This window comes from Ostrea edulis, chromosome 5 (assembly GCF_947568905.1).
Source record: "Ostrea edulis chromosome 5, xbOstEdul1.1, whole genome shotgun sequence".
In the NCBI taxonomy this organism is placed as follows: domain Eukaryota; kingdom Metazoa; phylum Mollusca; class Bivalvia; order Ostreida; family Ostreidae; genus Ostrea; species Ostrea edulis.
In genome coordinates, this window is record NC_079168.1 from 55,170,905 (window position 1) to 55,186,342 (window position 15,438).

Below are 15,438 nucleotides of genomic sequence, written 5' to 3' on the forward strand. Positions count from 1 at the left end.
GCTTTATTAATATGCAATTTGTATTTACTCAAATTTATATAACAATGAAAACTAATATCTCGAACTTTATTTAACCCCAACCGCCATTGTTCCCCCATCCGCTACCCCACCCGGATGTAGAAGGGTTAAAGTTCATGGCAGGTGTCATGGTTGGTGGAGGTCCAAAATCTATCGTCAGCTCCACACCGATATTGACAGGGATGGGGTACAGTGGCTCCATTGCATGGACAAGACCTGACACCTGGAATGTCTTCGGATTCATCTCTACCGCTGCCTCTATTGAATTAAGGACATAGTTTTTCATTATTAAAGTTTAAGAAACACTAAAGCTGTTCAACATTTAGTAATTGCAATGCACAGGGACTGAATATGATATTATATGATGGTTTATTTCTGCGCCCCATGTACGAGTAGCTTTTCTACAGAGTATATCAATATGCAAGATAGTTTAGCAGACATGCTACCTATGCTCACATGCTAGTGAATTATGATTGGATTAAACTTTTCAAATATCCTACAAATATTTGAATGCCCTCCACATATGGCATGCGAGATCCAAGTTGCTTATGTGGATATGCAGCTTATTTATGTAGACATGCAACTTGACATGCAAAATTTATGTTTATGACATCCTTAGCGCAAAGCATAGGCCTAAATTTTGAAGCTGTTCACCGGTAATGGTGACGTCTCCTTTCGAGTGAAAGATTCTCGAGAGGGACGTTAAACAATGTACAATCAATCATCAGTATGTTGACATGCAAAATTGTTTTGTCGAAATGTAAGAGAATTATGTTAGCAAACTTATTGCATGACAAGAATAATAATAAACTTGACATGCAAAATGATTATGTTAGCAAGCATTGTGTTTATGATATCCTGTAACTTCATTATATTGACATGCAAAATAATTATGTTGACATGCATCCTGTGTTTATGTCTCTTAACTGATTGATACACACGGGCTTGTTCTGCCTACAGGCTACCGACATGCCTTAATGTTACAGGCGTGTCAGCATTTTGAAAATTCTAGGGTCGTTATAATGATCAATTTACCAATATAACCTGTTATTGGGTCAATGCTGTTTGACATGTTTCATACCAATTGTTAGGCCGTTCTTTACACATTTTGACTACGGATTACTCCGTTTACTTGATTAAGATATATGTCTTACGGCGAGTGTGACCGATCGACAGGAGATGCTTACTTCTCCTAGGCTCATTATTCCACCTCTAATATGCCATGGGGTCCGTGTTTTCCCTGCTATTAATTTTTATATTCTTTATTGTAGTCTTTTAAATTGATCACTGTTCGCTATCTTCACCTTTTCATCAAACTTGTTTGAATTTGATAGAAACTAAACAATCAAACTGCGATACATGAACACCTTTGTAATTGACAACAGAGGTAAAAATTGGTGACGACAGATTCATATAGAAGAATCAGGGGTAAGATAAACAGCACTAACACAGTTAATACATATAGAAGAATCAGGGGTAAGATAAACAGCACTAACACAGTTGGAAAAGTCAAATTTAACGGGTAACAATAATACATTAATGTAGTTTAGATTAAAACTTTAAGACAGGTGATGATAATAATGGATGTACATGTATATGTAGTGCAACTTCCAAACTTTACATTGCTCAAAACAAATCGTTTACAATGTATTTAATCTTTATTTACACCCACCGTGTCACACAGCTTGTCAATATAAAGCTGCTGATTTCTCTGGGTTTAACACATGGAATAATGCAATGCACACTTTGTCGAAGTTGAAAATTGTAACAATACCAAACTGTCATACAATTTCAGGTTGAAATATACATGTAGCTCAGGACACCGGTGTGTAATAGAAAAGTTTCTCCGGCCCTCTAATACAATATACCCCGGAAGATCTGCTATATTGTAACACCCCCGAGAAAGGTTTACTATTTTTCCGTATAGTAGATATTTCCATCTAACCGTAGATGGTTCAAATTTAACACACTCTTAGCAATAGTAACATTGGGGAATATTTGCTATCATAGTAGAAGTTCTCCCTATACAATGAATATAAAAGTCTACCTTAATTCGACTCAGATAATTAAATATAGAATACTAAAGTATAGGGGGGTTGTTCACTATATACTAGTAGCAAATGTTCCAAGGAGGAATGTTACTATATACATATAGCAAACATTCCGGAGGAATGTCTGCTTAGCGGACAGTTTTCGTTGAACCAAACTTCTTTTTAATGAAATTGCATTTCCTTTGTAAAAGTTGTTGACATTATAAGAAAAGTTATTAATCTTGTTACACTTTTAAGTATGAAAGAGTTACCTACCTGGTAATAAAAGATACACGTTATTGCTGTTGATGGCGTCCTGACAGTACCTGGTGACGAAGACCCCGCCCCTTTTGCGGACGCTAGGTCCATCTAACCGTTGTTTTACTGTTGCAACCATGTGCATCATCTCTCCAAGCTCCAGATTTCTCTGTGATTCAAATATGCATTTTCAGTATATTTAAACTTTCTTCTATTGAATACCCAACTGTACTATTTATCAGAATCTGGAAGAAAATAATCACTGACGCTCTCCTTATTTGACGGGGTAAGATCCTATACTACATTATTAAAGCCAAACTTAAAGGTAAATCAGATTCTGCATATATTGATTGCATGTATTCATATATTCTGATTTAGTATTCCCACATGTAGGCTTATGATACCGAGCGAAGCTCGGACGGGCCGAAGGCCCGTCCGCGAAGCAAGGCTCTAAAGGTAACACGTATGTAAAAGAAAAAAGTCAAAATCAGCAAAAGAAAAAGAGATAATCTCTATATACGTTCACCGAAATTTTCGTGATCCATATGGGCGCCGCCATTTATTTTTTTCATTACCTGCTTCAACAGTTATTCGTGTTTTATTTTGAATGCCAATAATAGAAGACTCTAACGTGCAATTCGTAATTTAAACACTCATTTTGTTCAAAGTGAATAGTATAATTATCATTGTAACAGGTTTTAGCAAATAAATACATATAAAACCGTAATACGACTAAATAGATGAACGAGTTCATGAGTTTCTTTGAATAAGAGTATACGATAAAATTACGGTTACTTTTTTACCATTTTGAATTTATTGGTTAATTTTGTTTAGTTTTAACAGCCTTTTTCATTGCATACGGAATGTATTATTGTTGTTTATAATTATTTGCTTTGAAAAAGAGAAAAAAGTCGAGGCTAAATGTGACGTCACAATGCACAGTTTACGTCACCTTGCGTTTTATTTCCCGCGTTCAATGAATAGGCGGATCATGTAAAACTGTTGTCCCCATATAATCTCCTTTAATATTGAGATGTTACTGGGTGTTTAGGGCAAGGAAATTTCATTCAAAATATATATTTTTAAATGAATCATAATCTACCGTACTTAACGGAATTATGATTACCACTCGGGACACGGAGTTACGTACATGCTTCGCTCGGTCCAACGGTCACACCGTATACATATTATAGGACGTTACATTTTTCGCATAATAGATAGTTTATAGGTTAAATGAATACCACTTCAGGTTTTGTCGTGTGCATGAAAGAGTGAGGAATATAGCAGAAGTGTGAAACAGGAATACTGTAAACCAAGTGTATACAAAATTGCTACGTGTAGCCATATGTCCCCTGTCGCCGCAAAAAAGTTGAAATACAAAAGTCCAATAACTCCTGTAAAATTTCTCGAATCAACATCGTGATGTAATATGATCAACTACATATTGTGACTAACAATCCCGCAAAATTTTAACTAAATCCGTACAGCGAGCTCGCTCCAATGATAACACATATGAGTCGCATGATTTGCTCTTTATCGGTTGAAAAAAGATGAGTATCACCCATAATGCTTCTGGAAAAATGTCGCCGTCACTGCGGTATACTTCATTTACAATCCCGTAATTAAAATAATTAGATTGTTTAGAAAGTACCATAAACGTTTTTAAATTCCAGACAAGACTTCTCATAGCTTCAAACGTTTTGTGTTTGCTTGGTTTGAAAGAAGAAGAAAATTGCAGCTAATATGACGTCACAATGTAACTGTTTACATCCACCGCATGATATTTCCCGCGTTAAATAAAGAGGCGAATAAAATGTCTATAAGTCGTGTTGCAAGATGTTAATGGCCTTCGTTCGTCTCAACGGTACAACATATTATGGTGACTTACAATCCTACAAAATTTGAACGAAACATCTTGATTGGTTTCCGAGGAGTTGCGTCCATAACGTGTTTCTATACTGTAGCATGTACAAGTTCAACAAAATCCCATAAATCCTGTGAAATTTGTCGAATCAAAATGGTGGCGCAATAAGATCAACTGGAATGAGAGGATGCGAAACCCGGACGCAGTTTACCCAAGATTGAGCGGAGGTATAAATGTTTAGGCATAGCGTGATTGGCTAATATCAAGAGTGAAATTATTTGGATTTAAAAGAAATAATATAGAAGTTTAAATTAATTGCCGGGATGAAAATTTTTACCGCAAAATCGAGAAATTACTGAGGAAATTACCACAGTAGGGTGTGTTTGAAATGAAGGGTGTAGTTTACTGCAGATTGCTATGTGTTATATACAAAAAAAAGTACAAATATGACCTATAAAAGCAACAAGACCCTACATATTTTTTGTCGTTTTTTATTAGTACTTGGAATGAACTTTGAAATGTTGGCGGTCATTTGTCTAAAATTGATATAGTGAATTAGTGATAGGGACAGATGTTAGTATTGAGGTCTATGGGAAATGGATTGGTACTCTTTTCCCAACTACATATAGTGACAAACAATCCTACATAATTTGAATAAAATCCGTTGAATGGTTGCCGACGAATTGCGTCCACAAAGTCAAGTTGGATGGACGGACGGACACCGGTATTCATATGTCCCCCTTCAGCGTTGCGGCGGGGGACAAAAACAGGATACGGTTAACACAAATCAAATGTATGAAACAGGAAACGGTAAATCAAGTATATAAAACAGGATACAGTAAATCAAGTGTATAAAACAGGATACGGTAAATAAAGTGTATAAAACGGGATACGGTAAATCGAGTGTATAAAACAGGATACGATAAACCAGATGTATAAAACAGGATACGGTAAATCAAGTGTATAAAACAGGTTACGGTAAATCGAGTGTATAAAACAGGATACGGTAAGTTGAGTGTATAAAACAGGATACGGTAAATCAAGTGTATAAAACAGGATACGGTAAATAAAGTGTATAAAACGGGATACGGTAAATCGAGTGTATAAAACAGGATACGATAAATCAGATGTATAAAACAGGATACGGTAAATAAAGTGTATAAAACGGGATACGGTAAATCGAGTGTATAAAACAGGATACGATAAATCAGATGTATAAAACAGGAAACGGTAAATCAAGTGTATAAAACAGGATACGGTAAATAAAGTGTATATAACAGGATACGGTAAATCGAGTGTATAAAACAGGATACGGTAAATCAAGTGTATAAAACAGGATACGGTAAGTCAAGTGTATAAAACAGGATACGGTAAATAAAGTGTATATAACAGGATACGGTAAATCGAGAGTATAAAACAGGATACGGTAAATCAAGTGTATAAAACAGACTACGGTAATTTGATTGTTTTGGGCCGGATTTTTATGGACGTCACAATTTTGCAACATAACGTCACAATTTTACAATGTTTCATGTAGTTTTACGTAAAAGTTCTCTAGGTATCAAAGTGAAACAAAAACAGTAATCAGTGCAATTTAATTATAATATACATGTAGTACATATTTAAATCTGTCTATGTTAATTCCTATTAAACACACACACATATATATAGTAAAATCCCATCATTTTTTGTAAAGGTTTCATTTGTATCTTTAATAAAAGGGTTGGCGAAAGTCCGGACTTTTGTCGTGTCCAGAGTTAAATTGTTTAAATCGAATGTATAAAACAGGATACGGTAAATCAAGTGTATAAAATAAGTTACGGTAAATCGAGTGTATAAAACAGGATACGGTAAATTTGAGTGTATAAAACAGGATACGGTAAATTTGAGTGTATAAAACAGGAGACGGTAAATCAAGTGTATAAAACGGGATACGGTAAATCAAGTGTATAAAACAGGATACGGTAAATCAAGTGTATAAAACGGGATGCAGTAAATCAACCCATAGTCAATATGATTTAATCATTTAACTAGATAAGGAATATTAGGAAGAGTGTTGTTAACTATTACGATAACATACCTTTGTCTTCCCTCTGTTGTGTAGTTCTTTTACAGTCTGATCAAATGTTGTTATATTTTTCATAAGGAAACATGCTCTTTGTCCATTAAACGGCATTCCCGGGAAGTTTGTGCCTGGAATCACATCCATCCGAATGGCCATCATTCCCTACAAGTTTTACATGTAATGCATCAAACAATATGAACGGAATACGGAATATTCTTTTTATTGTTACGCCATTGTAGTTGAGACAATATGTTTCTTGTCATTTGGACTTTGAAGATGCTTGCCGTAATCATAATTTATGTAATCAAGATCCCTAAAATAGTGCAAATGGTTAACTGTTATGTGCATGTAAGGTCATGCATTTAAGGCCATGCGGAGGTCCCGTGTTGCGGCAGGCGTCGACACATTAAAATTCCCTCACTACTATCGTCCTGAGCGCAAAACATAGGTCTAAATTTGTGGTACTTCACCTACAGCTGATGACGTCTCAACACGAGTGAAAAATTCTCGACGGAACGTAACAAACAAACAAGCAATCAATCTAACATCTCTCATAAAAGCGTAACTATCATTTCATAGTGAAAACCCCGCTAACGAAAATGTGGTGGAGGTATATTAGTTTCACTCCGTTCGTAGACACAATTTTTCCTGAGATTTTCCAGGTTATTCATTAACCTTTTAGTTCTAGGACATTTTGTGAAATGTACACTATGCAAAGCTGTATACAGTGTACTTATTGTTTTAGATTATTCGTTCAATTTTGAGAAAGTTATAGCCAACAGTAATTATATTTTCATGGTATTTCTAAAATTATTTCCCCACTATCTAACCCACAATCATTTTGGGTGATTGATTTCACCCTGTCTTTCTATTTATTCATCCATCTTTTATTTGATTTCACCTAATCTAGCGTAGATTCAAGTTGATGACGAGGAGGTATGCTGTATTACTCAATTTTACACACCCTCCTTTTTACACCTCGAATATTGATAAATTCGAGGTCAAAGAAATTTAGTGTATACAGGTGAAACATGAATAATGTGTAACCCCCTGTCTCTTTGGTCTTCAACTATACAATATTGCAGATGTGCTCCAATATGGATGGTCCCCGTGGACTGTTATTAGTCCCGTTAGGACAGGTCGAGTAATATTTAGTTTTCATGATTCAAATCACAGATCTTACTCTCCTAAAATCCATTAGAATGCCTCCTTTGTTGAATTCGTCAATAGTCGGTGCATTCTCTGAAGTGATGAGAACCAGTTTAGTGCTATACAATACTTCAGCGCTTTCTTCTGACGCAGTGCCGCTTGGGAAGATAGTTTTCCAGTAGAATTTTCTTGGGGATATTTTCTTTGGCGTTGAGTTCTGTAAATGCATTTTCAAATATTTCTTTTAAATTTCAGCAATGCTTAGGAAATACAATATTTCAATACAGTGTATGTTGTCTTGGTTTTTCTAAAACACAGGAAACGGTTTCGAAAGCTACATGTAAGATCTACAATGTAGTGTGGAAAATAGTAATTCATAAATTCATTAAAAGCTGGACAAAATTTATTTTGACACCATTATTATGATCACTTTATAATCTATTTATCTATTCTTTTCAGAATTCGCTTTTACTAGGATAATATCCTTAGATATCAACTAAATGTTTATCAATTACAGTCAAGTATATACACATGTATACTCTACTAAAACGCAACAAATCTTAACCATTTTATGAAATTCTAAATCAAAACAACCCTGGAGCAACATGCACAGAGAAGTCGAATGAAACTTTCGATCTAAGTAAGGAAGAATGGAAAGTTACCTTTTAAAATCGCAACAACAAAAAATTAATTACAGTGGTTCTAATTCAGGATTATAAAAAGGATATTCGCAACAAACTCGTTTTTATTTAAGATTAAAAACCCAGAATTTAAATACTGTACCCTTTGTATTACAATAGAAGAAACATTAATACACATTTTATGGTAGTGTGACTGTGTGCAGGATTTTTCATCAGAGTTTGAGCATTACGTTCAGAATAAAACAAAATTTCATATGCCTATAACAAAAAGTAATTCCATTTTTGGATTGTTTGGCATAAATAAAGCAGTCCAAAATATACTTCTTCTCTATATTAAATATTACATTTATTCAATAAGGTGTACTAAAAAGTGCCTAAATGTATAAACGACTTGTGGTATCCCACATAAACCTTTTCATGAGACTCAAAAGTATCTCTTTTATAAAAATGGTGAAAAGGATTTTTTCGATACCTGCTGGAGTAACTGGAACTCATTATTTGAATAAATGACCGTACTTAGTCTTCTCTCTATCTCTCATAAAAATCATGATATCAGTGCTATTCAAACTGTACATACAGCGTACTTTTAAAATCAAAGTTGTTTGAATTATATATATATATATATATATATAAAGCACAGAAAATTTCACTTTATTTGGATACCCACTTCCGCCCCTACCCGGGGTTGAACTCACGACCTGCGGAACCAAATCTCCTAGCAGCATGTAACCAGCGCGCTAGACCGCTCGACCATCTAGGCAAGTATTCGATGTATTCGAGCGGTCTAGCGCGCTGGTTACATGCTGCTAGGATATTTGGTTCCGCAGGTCGTGAGTTCAACCCCGGGTAGGGGCGGAAGTGGGTATCCAAATAAAGTGAAATTTTCTGTGTTTTATATTAAATATTTCTTCACTTAGGACAGTTATGTTCATTTAAGAGTTCATTGCTATTTATGTGCTTTATATATATATATATATATATATATATATATATATACATATATACACAAACACACACACACACATATATATATATATATATATATATATATATACATATATACACAAACACACACACACACACACATATATATATATATATATATATATATATATATATATATATATATAATTATATACTATCAATACATGAACTAATCCACGATACTTCCAAATTCTAAAAATCCATCAATTGTTGATTTGTTTTATGTTCCTCCCACGAATATCATTAATTCTTTGATTGCCGCGACGAACATTTATTTTGCTAATGACTAATTGTTTTCAGACGAATAACTCTAATAGGTAACAACCCTGACAGAAAATGCCTTGTCATAATTAACATGCCCGGACTAATTGTTATCACCTATGTATTCCATATCCTTAGGCATAACCTTTGTTAGTTTTCTAGGCCAAATACATGTAACACTATCGTTAACAGAGAGCGTCGCGTAGTTAACATGTTGAAGATACAATAGAATAAGCTTGAAGTTTTAGGTGCGTGCTTTTTCTAAAATACGACTTTGTTAGTTTTGGGGTTTTCTATCTTTCTTGATAACATTTATTGAAATTCTATGACTCTTTGTTATTTTATGCAAGGTTGGAATCTGATGTATACGAGTACACTGTGTACGTGTATTATGGCGATTCCTCCTGAGAGACACTCTGTCTGAAGATTTGTTTGTAATTACTTCGCCATTACATCTAAATATATGTCCCTCGAAATATTTAATACATTGCATATTTTTATCTACTTATTATAATACTACAACAAAAGTCCAGTGGAAAAGAGAGACAGTCTAATTTATACTACTTTTATTAGACTTTGTTTAGATAATATAACGTACTCAAAACTTTTGTTTGGTGAATGGAAAACTTGATAACACTAGAATGATACATACGCTCTAGAATAGAGTTCGTAAAGACCTCTAAAGGTACATACACGTACCAAGACCTTTACATACTGTTATGAAATATGCTATTAAAGTCGAAGAATTTTGAATCACTATCATGATCTTGTTAGTCTATGACATTCAATAATACAAGTACATATTTGTTGTCTTTAGATGTATACCGCTATATCTAAGGATTAACACCCCTGGTCGGCGCGGGTTCGAATCCCGCTTGCTCCAGTAAGTGAGAAAGTTTCCCAGTTTACTTTCGGAAGGTCGGTGGTCTCTTCCCAGGTACATTATATCTGGGTTCTGTCTTCCACCAATAAAACTGGACGCCACCAGACAACTGAAAAATTGTTGAGTATGGCGGAAAACAGCAAAACACACTCTAAGGATTAAACACATGTATTTAATTTGAGGTGGAGAAAACATAGGGTTTGAAAGTATTTTTGTTTTTAAAAAAATCGAACATTTAAATTTATGAAGAAAAGTCCTTGTGTTTGTAATGTTGCTGGTCTTGAGTGAAATTTGGAGTTAAAAGTCAAAAAAGATAATCATACATGTATATATAAGGTTGATGAATTATCTCCCGTTTTGTCTGATACCTCTGTAAAAAGGCTGTAAAAGTACATAGTTGTAACAAACTATTGTGTTAAGGAAGTTAGCTCCATGGCTTTTGAGCACAATTCCGTCAGATAATTTAATTATGCAGGTACGTAGTCTAGTTTGATGCTAATTTTATTAGTCCAAATGTATATTTATCACTTTACCTATTCGGTTGAAAATTTGCATGTCATCAAATGCAGAGAGGGTTTAGAGAGGAAGTACAGTGTTGTCCCTGAATGTGTTTCAGCTTTATTATTTGTGGTACATGTTCAACGAATAGAAACGTGAAACTACATTGTAATTCAAATGCTGTTGATTCATTAGTTGGGTGTTTATATATATATTTTTAACAGTACACCGATTCTGTTGTTGATTCATTGGTTTGATTTTTATATATGTTTTAACAGTACACCGATTCTAAAAAATAATGTTTGTATTAATTACCCAAAATTTTGTACGAAAAAATTGGAGTTATTTGCCAATTATATAAAATATTCAAACTATAATGCCCATTATTTTATGTTCCATCACAGATTTTGAGGCAAAACGTTGAAATTTATGTGGAATTTTAAAAACTGACAATACTACTAGACTGTTCGTTTAAATTCTTAGTTTATATTTAAAGGGACATAGACACGATTTAAACCAAAAATTTTAAAATTTTATTTTTCCATTTTTTAATGTTTAGAATCCTTAACTAAGGTATTTCTAATGGTTAGCAAAAATTTGAATATTAGTTGTCAAGGTACATGAGAGGTACAGAACTCACAATTCTTTGTTATGTAAACAAGGCTCTTGCTTTGTTTTTGTTTACATAGGTTAAATATACAAGTAAAAGTTCGTTTAAAACAGATTTTTTCAATTCAAATGTTAATTCTAAATACAATTAAATAGTCTGTAGTATTTGGCACATCTCATTCTTTTTAAACATGCTATTTTCTATTAAGCCATTTATATGTAAACTAAAGCATGGCACGAGCCTTGTTTACATTTCAAAGAATTGCTAGTGCTGTATCTCGCTTCTAACTCAACAACTGATATTCAAATTTTGGTTGACCATTAGAATTACTTTAGCTAAGCATTGCAAACAATAAAAATAGAAAAATAAAATTTGAAAATTTCCAGCTCAAACCTTTAAAGAAGTTTTGCATATTTCAAGTATAAAACGTTCATTATTTATTTTTAATCTACAAGTTTTAAAATATTTTCGCATTTATGATGTTAGCAGACATGACTGTATTTCTTCACTGCAATGATTATTTTCGTATACTTACTTTCATATACTCTGTACCAACAGACATAGCTATTTTATGCAAATAAATCGAAAGTAGAATTTAAGTGCAACAATATCATGTTTTAACACACTTTAGATCAATAACAAGCTTTATGACCCCTATTTTTCACAATACTACACAACTCAAGTTCGTACTTCATGAAAAGAAAATCTTTTTTATCAACCCGAAGCACCTGCAAAATCCCTAGAAATTATTGTTCTTTAAAATATCTAGACTATAAATACTGCATTACACATATACGACTTAATTAAATCCACTAACCATTCCGCTGTTTGGATTTGTTTGTGTCTGTTTCTTGGTCATCTTCTTCCCGCTGTTTGAACGTGATTTCTTCATGTTTTTCTTATTTCCTTTGTTACTTTTCTTTTTGTTTGCTGCATTACGATTCGTTGTATTTTTTAGCATGGTTTGTTGTGATTGATTATTATTTGGAATTGAATTCCTTTGATTGGCACGGAATTGGAAAGACGATTTCATGTTTCTGAAGTTTCTTTTCATATTCGCATTTCCGTTTCCAGTATTCTGTGATACCGTGGGCTCACTGAAACTATTGACATTCCCATTGTTTAGGCCTCGATTGGGTCCATTTGCCTGGTTCATTTGATTAGAGCCTCGATTGGGTCCATTGGGCTGATTCATTTGATTAGAGCCTCGATTGGGTCCATTGGGCTGATTCATTTGATTAGAGCCTCGATTGGATCCATTGGGCTGATTCATTTGATTAGAGCCTCGATTGGGTCCATTGGGCTGATTCATTTGATTAGAGCCTCGATTGGGTCCATTGGGTTGATTCATTTGATTAGCGCCTCGATTGGGTCCATTGGGCTGATTCATTTGGTTAAAGCCTCGATTGGGTCCATTGGGCTGATTCATTTGGTTAGCGCCTCCATTGGGTCCATTGGGCTGATTTATTTGGTTAAATCCTCCATTGGGTCCATTGGGCTGATTCATTTGGTTAAAGCCTAGATTGGGTCCATTGGGCTGATTCATTTGGTTAAAGCCTTGATTGGGTCCATTGGGCTGATTCATTTGGTTAAAGCCTCGATTGGGTCTATTGGGCTGATTCATTTGGTTAAATCCTCGATTGGGTCCATTGGGCTGATTCATTTGATTAGCACCTTGATTGGGTCCATTGGGCTGATTCATTTGGTTAGAGCCTTGATTGGGCTGATTCATTTGGTTAGCGCCTTGGTTGGGTCCATTGGGCTGATTCATTTGGTTAAAGCCTCGATTGGGTCCGTTGGGCTGATTCATTTGGTTAGAGCCTTGATTGGGCTGATTCATTTGGTTAGCGCCTTGGTTGGGTCCATTGGGCTGATTCATTTGGTTAAAGCCTCGATTGGGTCCGTTGGGCTGATTCATTAGGTTAGCGCCTTGATTGGGCTGATTCATTTGATTAGCTCCTTGATTGGGTCCATTGGGCTTAATCATTTGGTTAAAGCCTCGATTGGGTCCATTGGGCTGATTCATTTGGTTAGCGCCTTGATTGGGCTGATTCATTTGATTAGCTCCTTGATTGGGTCCATTGGGCTTAATCATTTGGTTAAAGCCTCGATTGGGTCCATTGGGCTGATTCATTTGGTTAGCGCTTCCATTGGGTCCATTCGGCTGATTCATTTGGTTAAAGCCTCCATTGGGTCCATTCGGCTGATTCATTTGGTTAAAGCCTCCATTGGGTCCATTCGGCTGATTCATTTTAGAATTTCGTCCTGAATTTTGTTGCATATTTTGAGCTTTACGTAAATGAAGTTTTAAACTTTCAATGTTTATTTGATTTGGAGACTGGTTGGGAGGTCCGTTGTTTTGAAATGGAGTCGACATTGGTCCATTATTTTTGTTACCCCTTGGTTGCTGAGCTTGTTGGTTTCCAGGATGATCGCCAGTATTTCCACTGTTTTGTGCATTAAACATTCCTAATTGTTGCGCAGACAGTTTTGCATTGTTATTTCCTTGCCTTGTTGGGCTATTTCTTACTTGAGCACCTGGTCCAAAATTATTTCCTTTTCCATTGTTAGAATTTGAATTTGGTCCACTTCGAAAATTATTTTGGTTTTGAGAGTAACAGTTTTTGATGATAAATATCACACACAACACCAACAGCGTCCGAGGCATTCTTGAAAATTTAATCCTTTTTCGTCAGTTTTGTGAGAAAATATACATATACAAATATCAAAGAAGAAAAGGATATATAAACTCCTACACGTGCTCAATAGAAACTTCACAAAATGCATAAATTTTGGCTCATGATATAATGTGCTTGATTCTAGTTACAGATTCATGGATCATCCCATGCGTCACAGCAACTGACAGATGAGTAAAGAGACTGTCATTTCACGTCAGACTTTTATAGGTCTTGACCCATTCTTATGAATTCCTCTCTACTACAATCGTCTTAAATATGTCAGAGTTACTTTATCATGACTATGAGGTCAAGACCAGTGTTCTCATGGGGTTTTTTTTTCAACAAAATAATCACGTGTTTTAAGAGTATGAAAAAAACCATTATGATTTTACTAATAGCATTTGAAAACCCCATTATATTGATTTACGTACATATTTATGTGTTATCATCTATTACGTGCACGCGTAACTATAAGCTAATGCTTTTGAGAACAATTGTCTTTTCTGGTCGTTTGGAATTATTTTATAATTGAGCCATTTGGGCCACACTTTTTATCATACATGTATATAAGTAAATGTACATCTTTTAAATATCGCTCTCTATACACTTGTAATAAGTGTTATCGTTATAAGCAAGGACCATACAATTTGATATATCATTCTGGTTTCCTATTCTCATTTATAATGCCTTTATGATGTCGTGAGTTTGGCAAGGGGTTAATGATATATGGTCGATCGCCAGATCACAACTGACGTCCGACCAGAACTGACCGATGACATCTCTTATTGGAGACAGAATGAGACAGTCTCATTGGTTTTGGTATGTTGAACGAATCAAAATAGACCTTGGCCAAAACGAGTTTACAAAATACAATTTTCTTATGAAGTAATATTTCATTAATAAGAATTTCGCAAAATCCAAAACTATTCTAAGACCAATAATTAAAATTTTAGTGCAACAATTTTCTGTAAATGTTATATGTAATTTTCGATTCAATACATTTCGCAAATTTAAGGGTCGTACCTCTAGTTTGTCCAGGGGTCCGTGTTTGCCTCGTAATTATGTATTCTTAATAGGAGTTATGATATTGATCGCTGTTCGTTATCTTCACCTTTGCTATTGATTCAATCATTTTATCTCTCTCTCTAGTTGGTTATACATCAAAACAAGACACAGTTGACATTAATTGTTTTTATTTCATTAATCACCAAGAAATAGCCTCTTCGGAATAGTTTTTTTCTTTTGAAAATGTGTTTTCTACATAAAATAGTTGGGAAGATTTTATTAGGAGATTCACTTTGTCACATGACTGTTTAAATGCTAGCAACAAGGTGAATACAAGTCAACATTTGACGAGAAAAAATTTTCGGCCGGGAAAACATCATCTCCAAGTATTTCATTAAAAAAAATCCAAGTTATATATATATATATATATATATATATATATATATATATATATATATATACATTTATATATATATTTGAAGTGCCTGATGAAC

General features: G+C 34.4%; 1 protein-coding gene across 1 annotated transcript; it reads right to left on the reverse strand.

Moving 5' to 3' along the window:
- Positions 1 to 70: 70 nt before the first annotated feature.
- Positions 71 to 13,929, reverse strand: LOC125651118 (GATA zinc finger domain-containing protein 14-like). The gene is made up of 5 exons (XM_048879709.2): positions 12,079 to 13,929; positions 7,419 to 7,601; positions 6,251 to 6,397; positions 2,325 to 2,475; positions 71 to 276 (listed from the first exon to the last, which is right to left on the reverse strand). Exons 1-5 carry the CDS (start codon positions 13,927 to 13,929, stop codon positions 71 to 73), a joined length of 2,538 nt encoding a protein of 845 aa, XP_048735666.2.
- Positions 13,930 to 15,438: the final 1,509 nt, after the last annotated feature.

Coding starts and splice junctions, on each gene's coding strand:
- LOC125651118 (XM_048879709.2), bottom strand. CDS start 13,929: ATGCCTCGGACGCTGTTGGTGTTGTGTGTGATATTTATCATCAAAAAC. Junction 7,602..12,078: donor CAAATCCAAACAGCGGAATG/GTTAGTGGATTT, acceptor ATGCATTTACAG/AACTCAACGCCAAAGAAAAT. Junction 6,398..7,418: donor TTCTAATGGATTTTAGGAGA/GTAAGATCTGTG, acceptor TAAAACTTGTAG/GGAATGATGGCCATTCGGAT.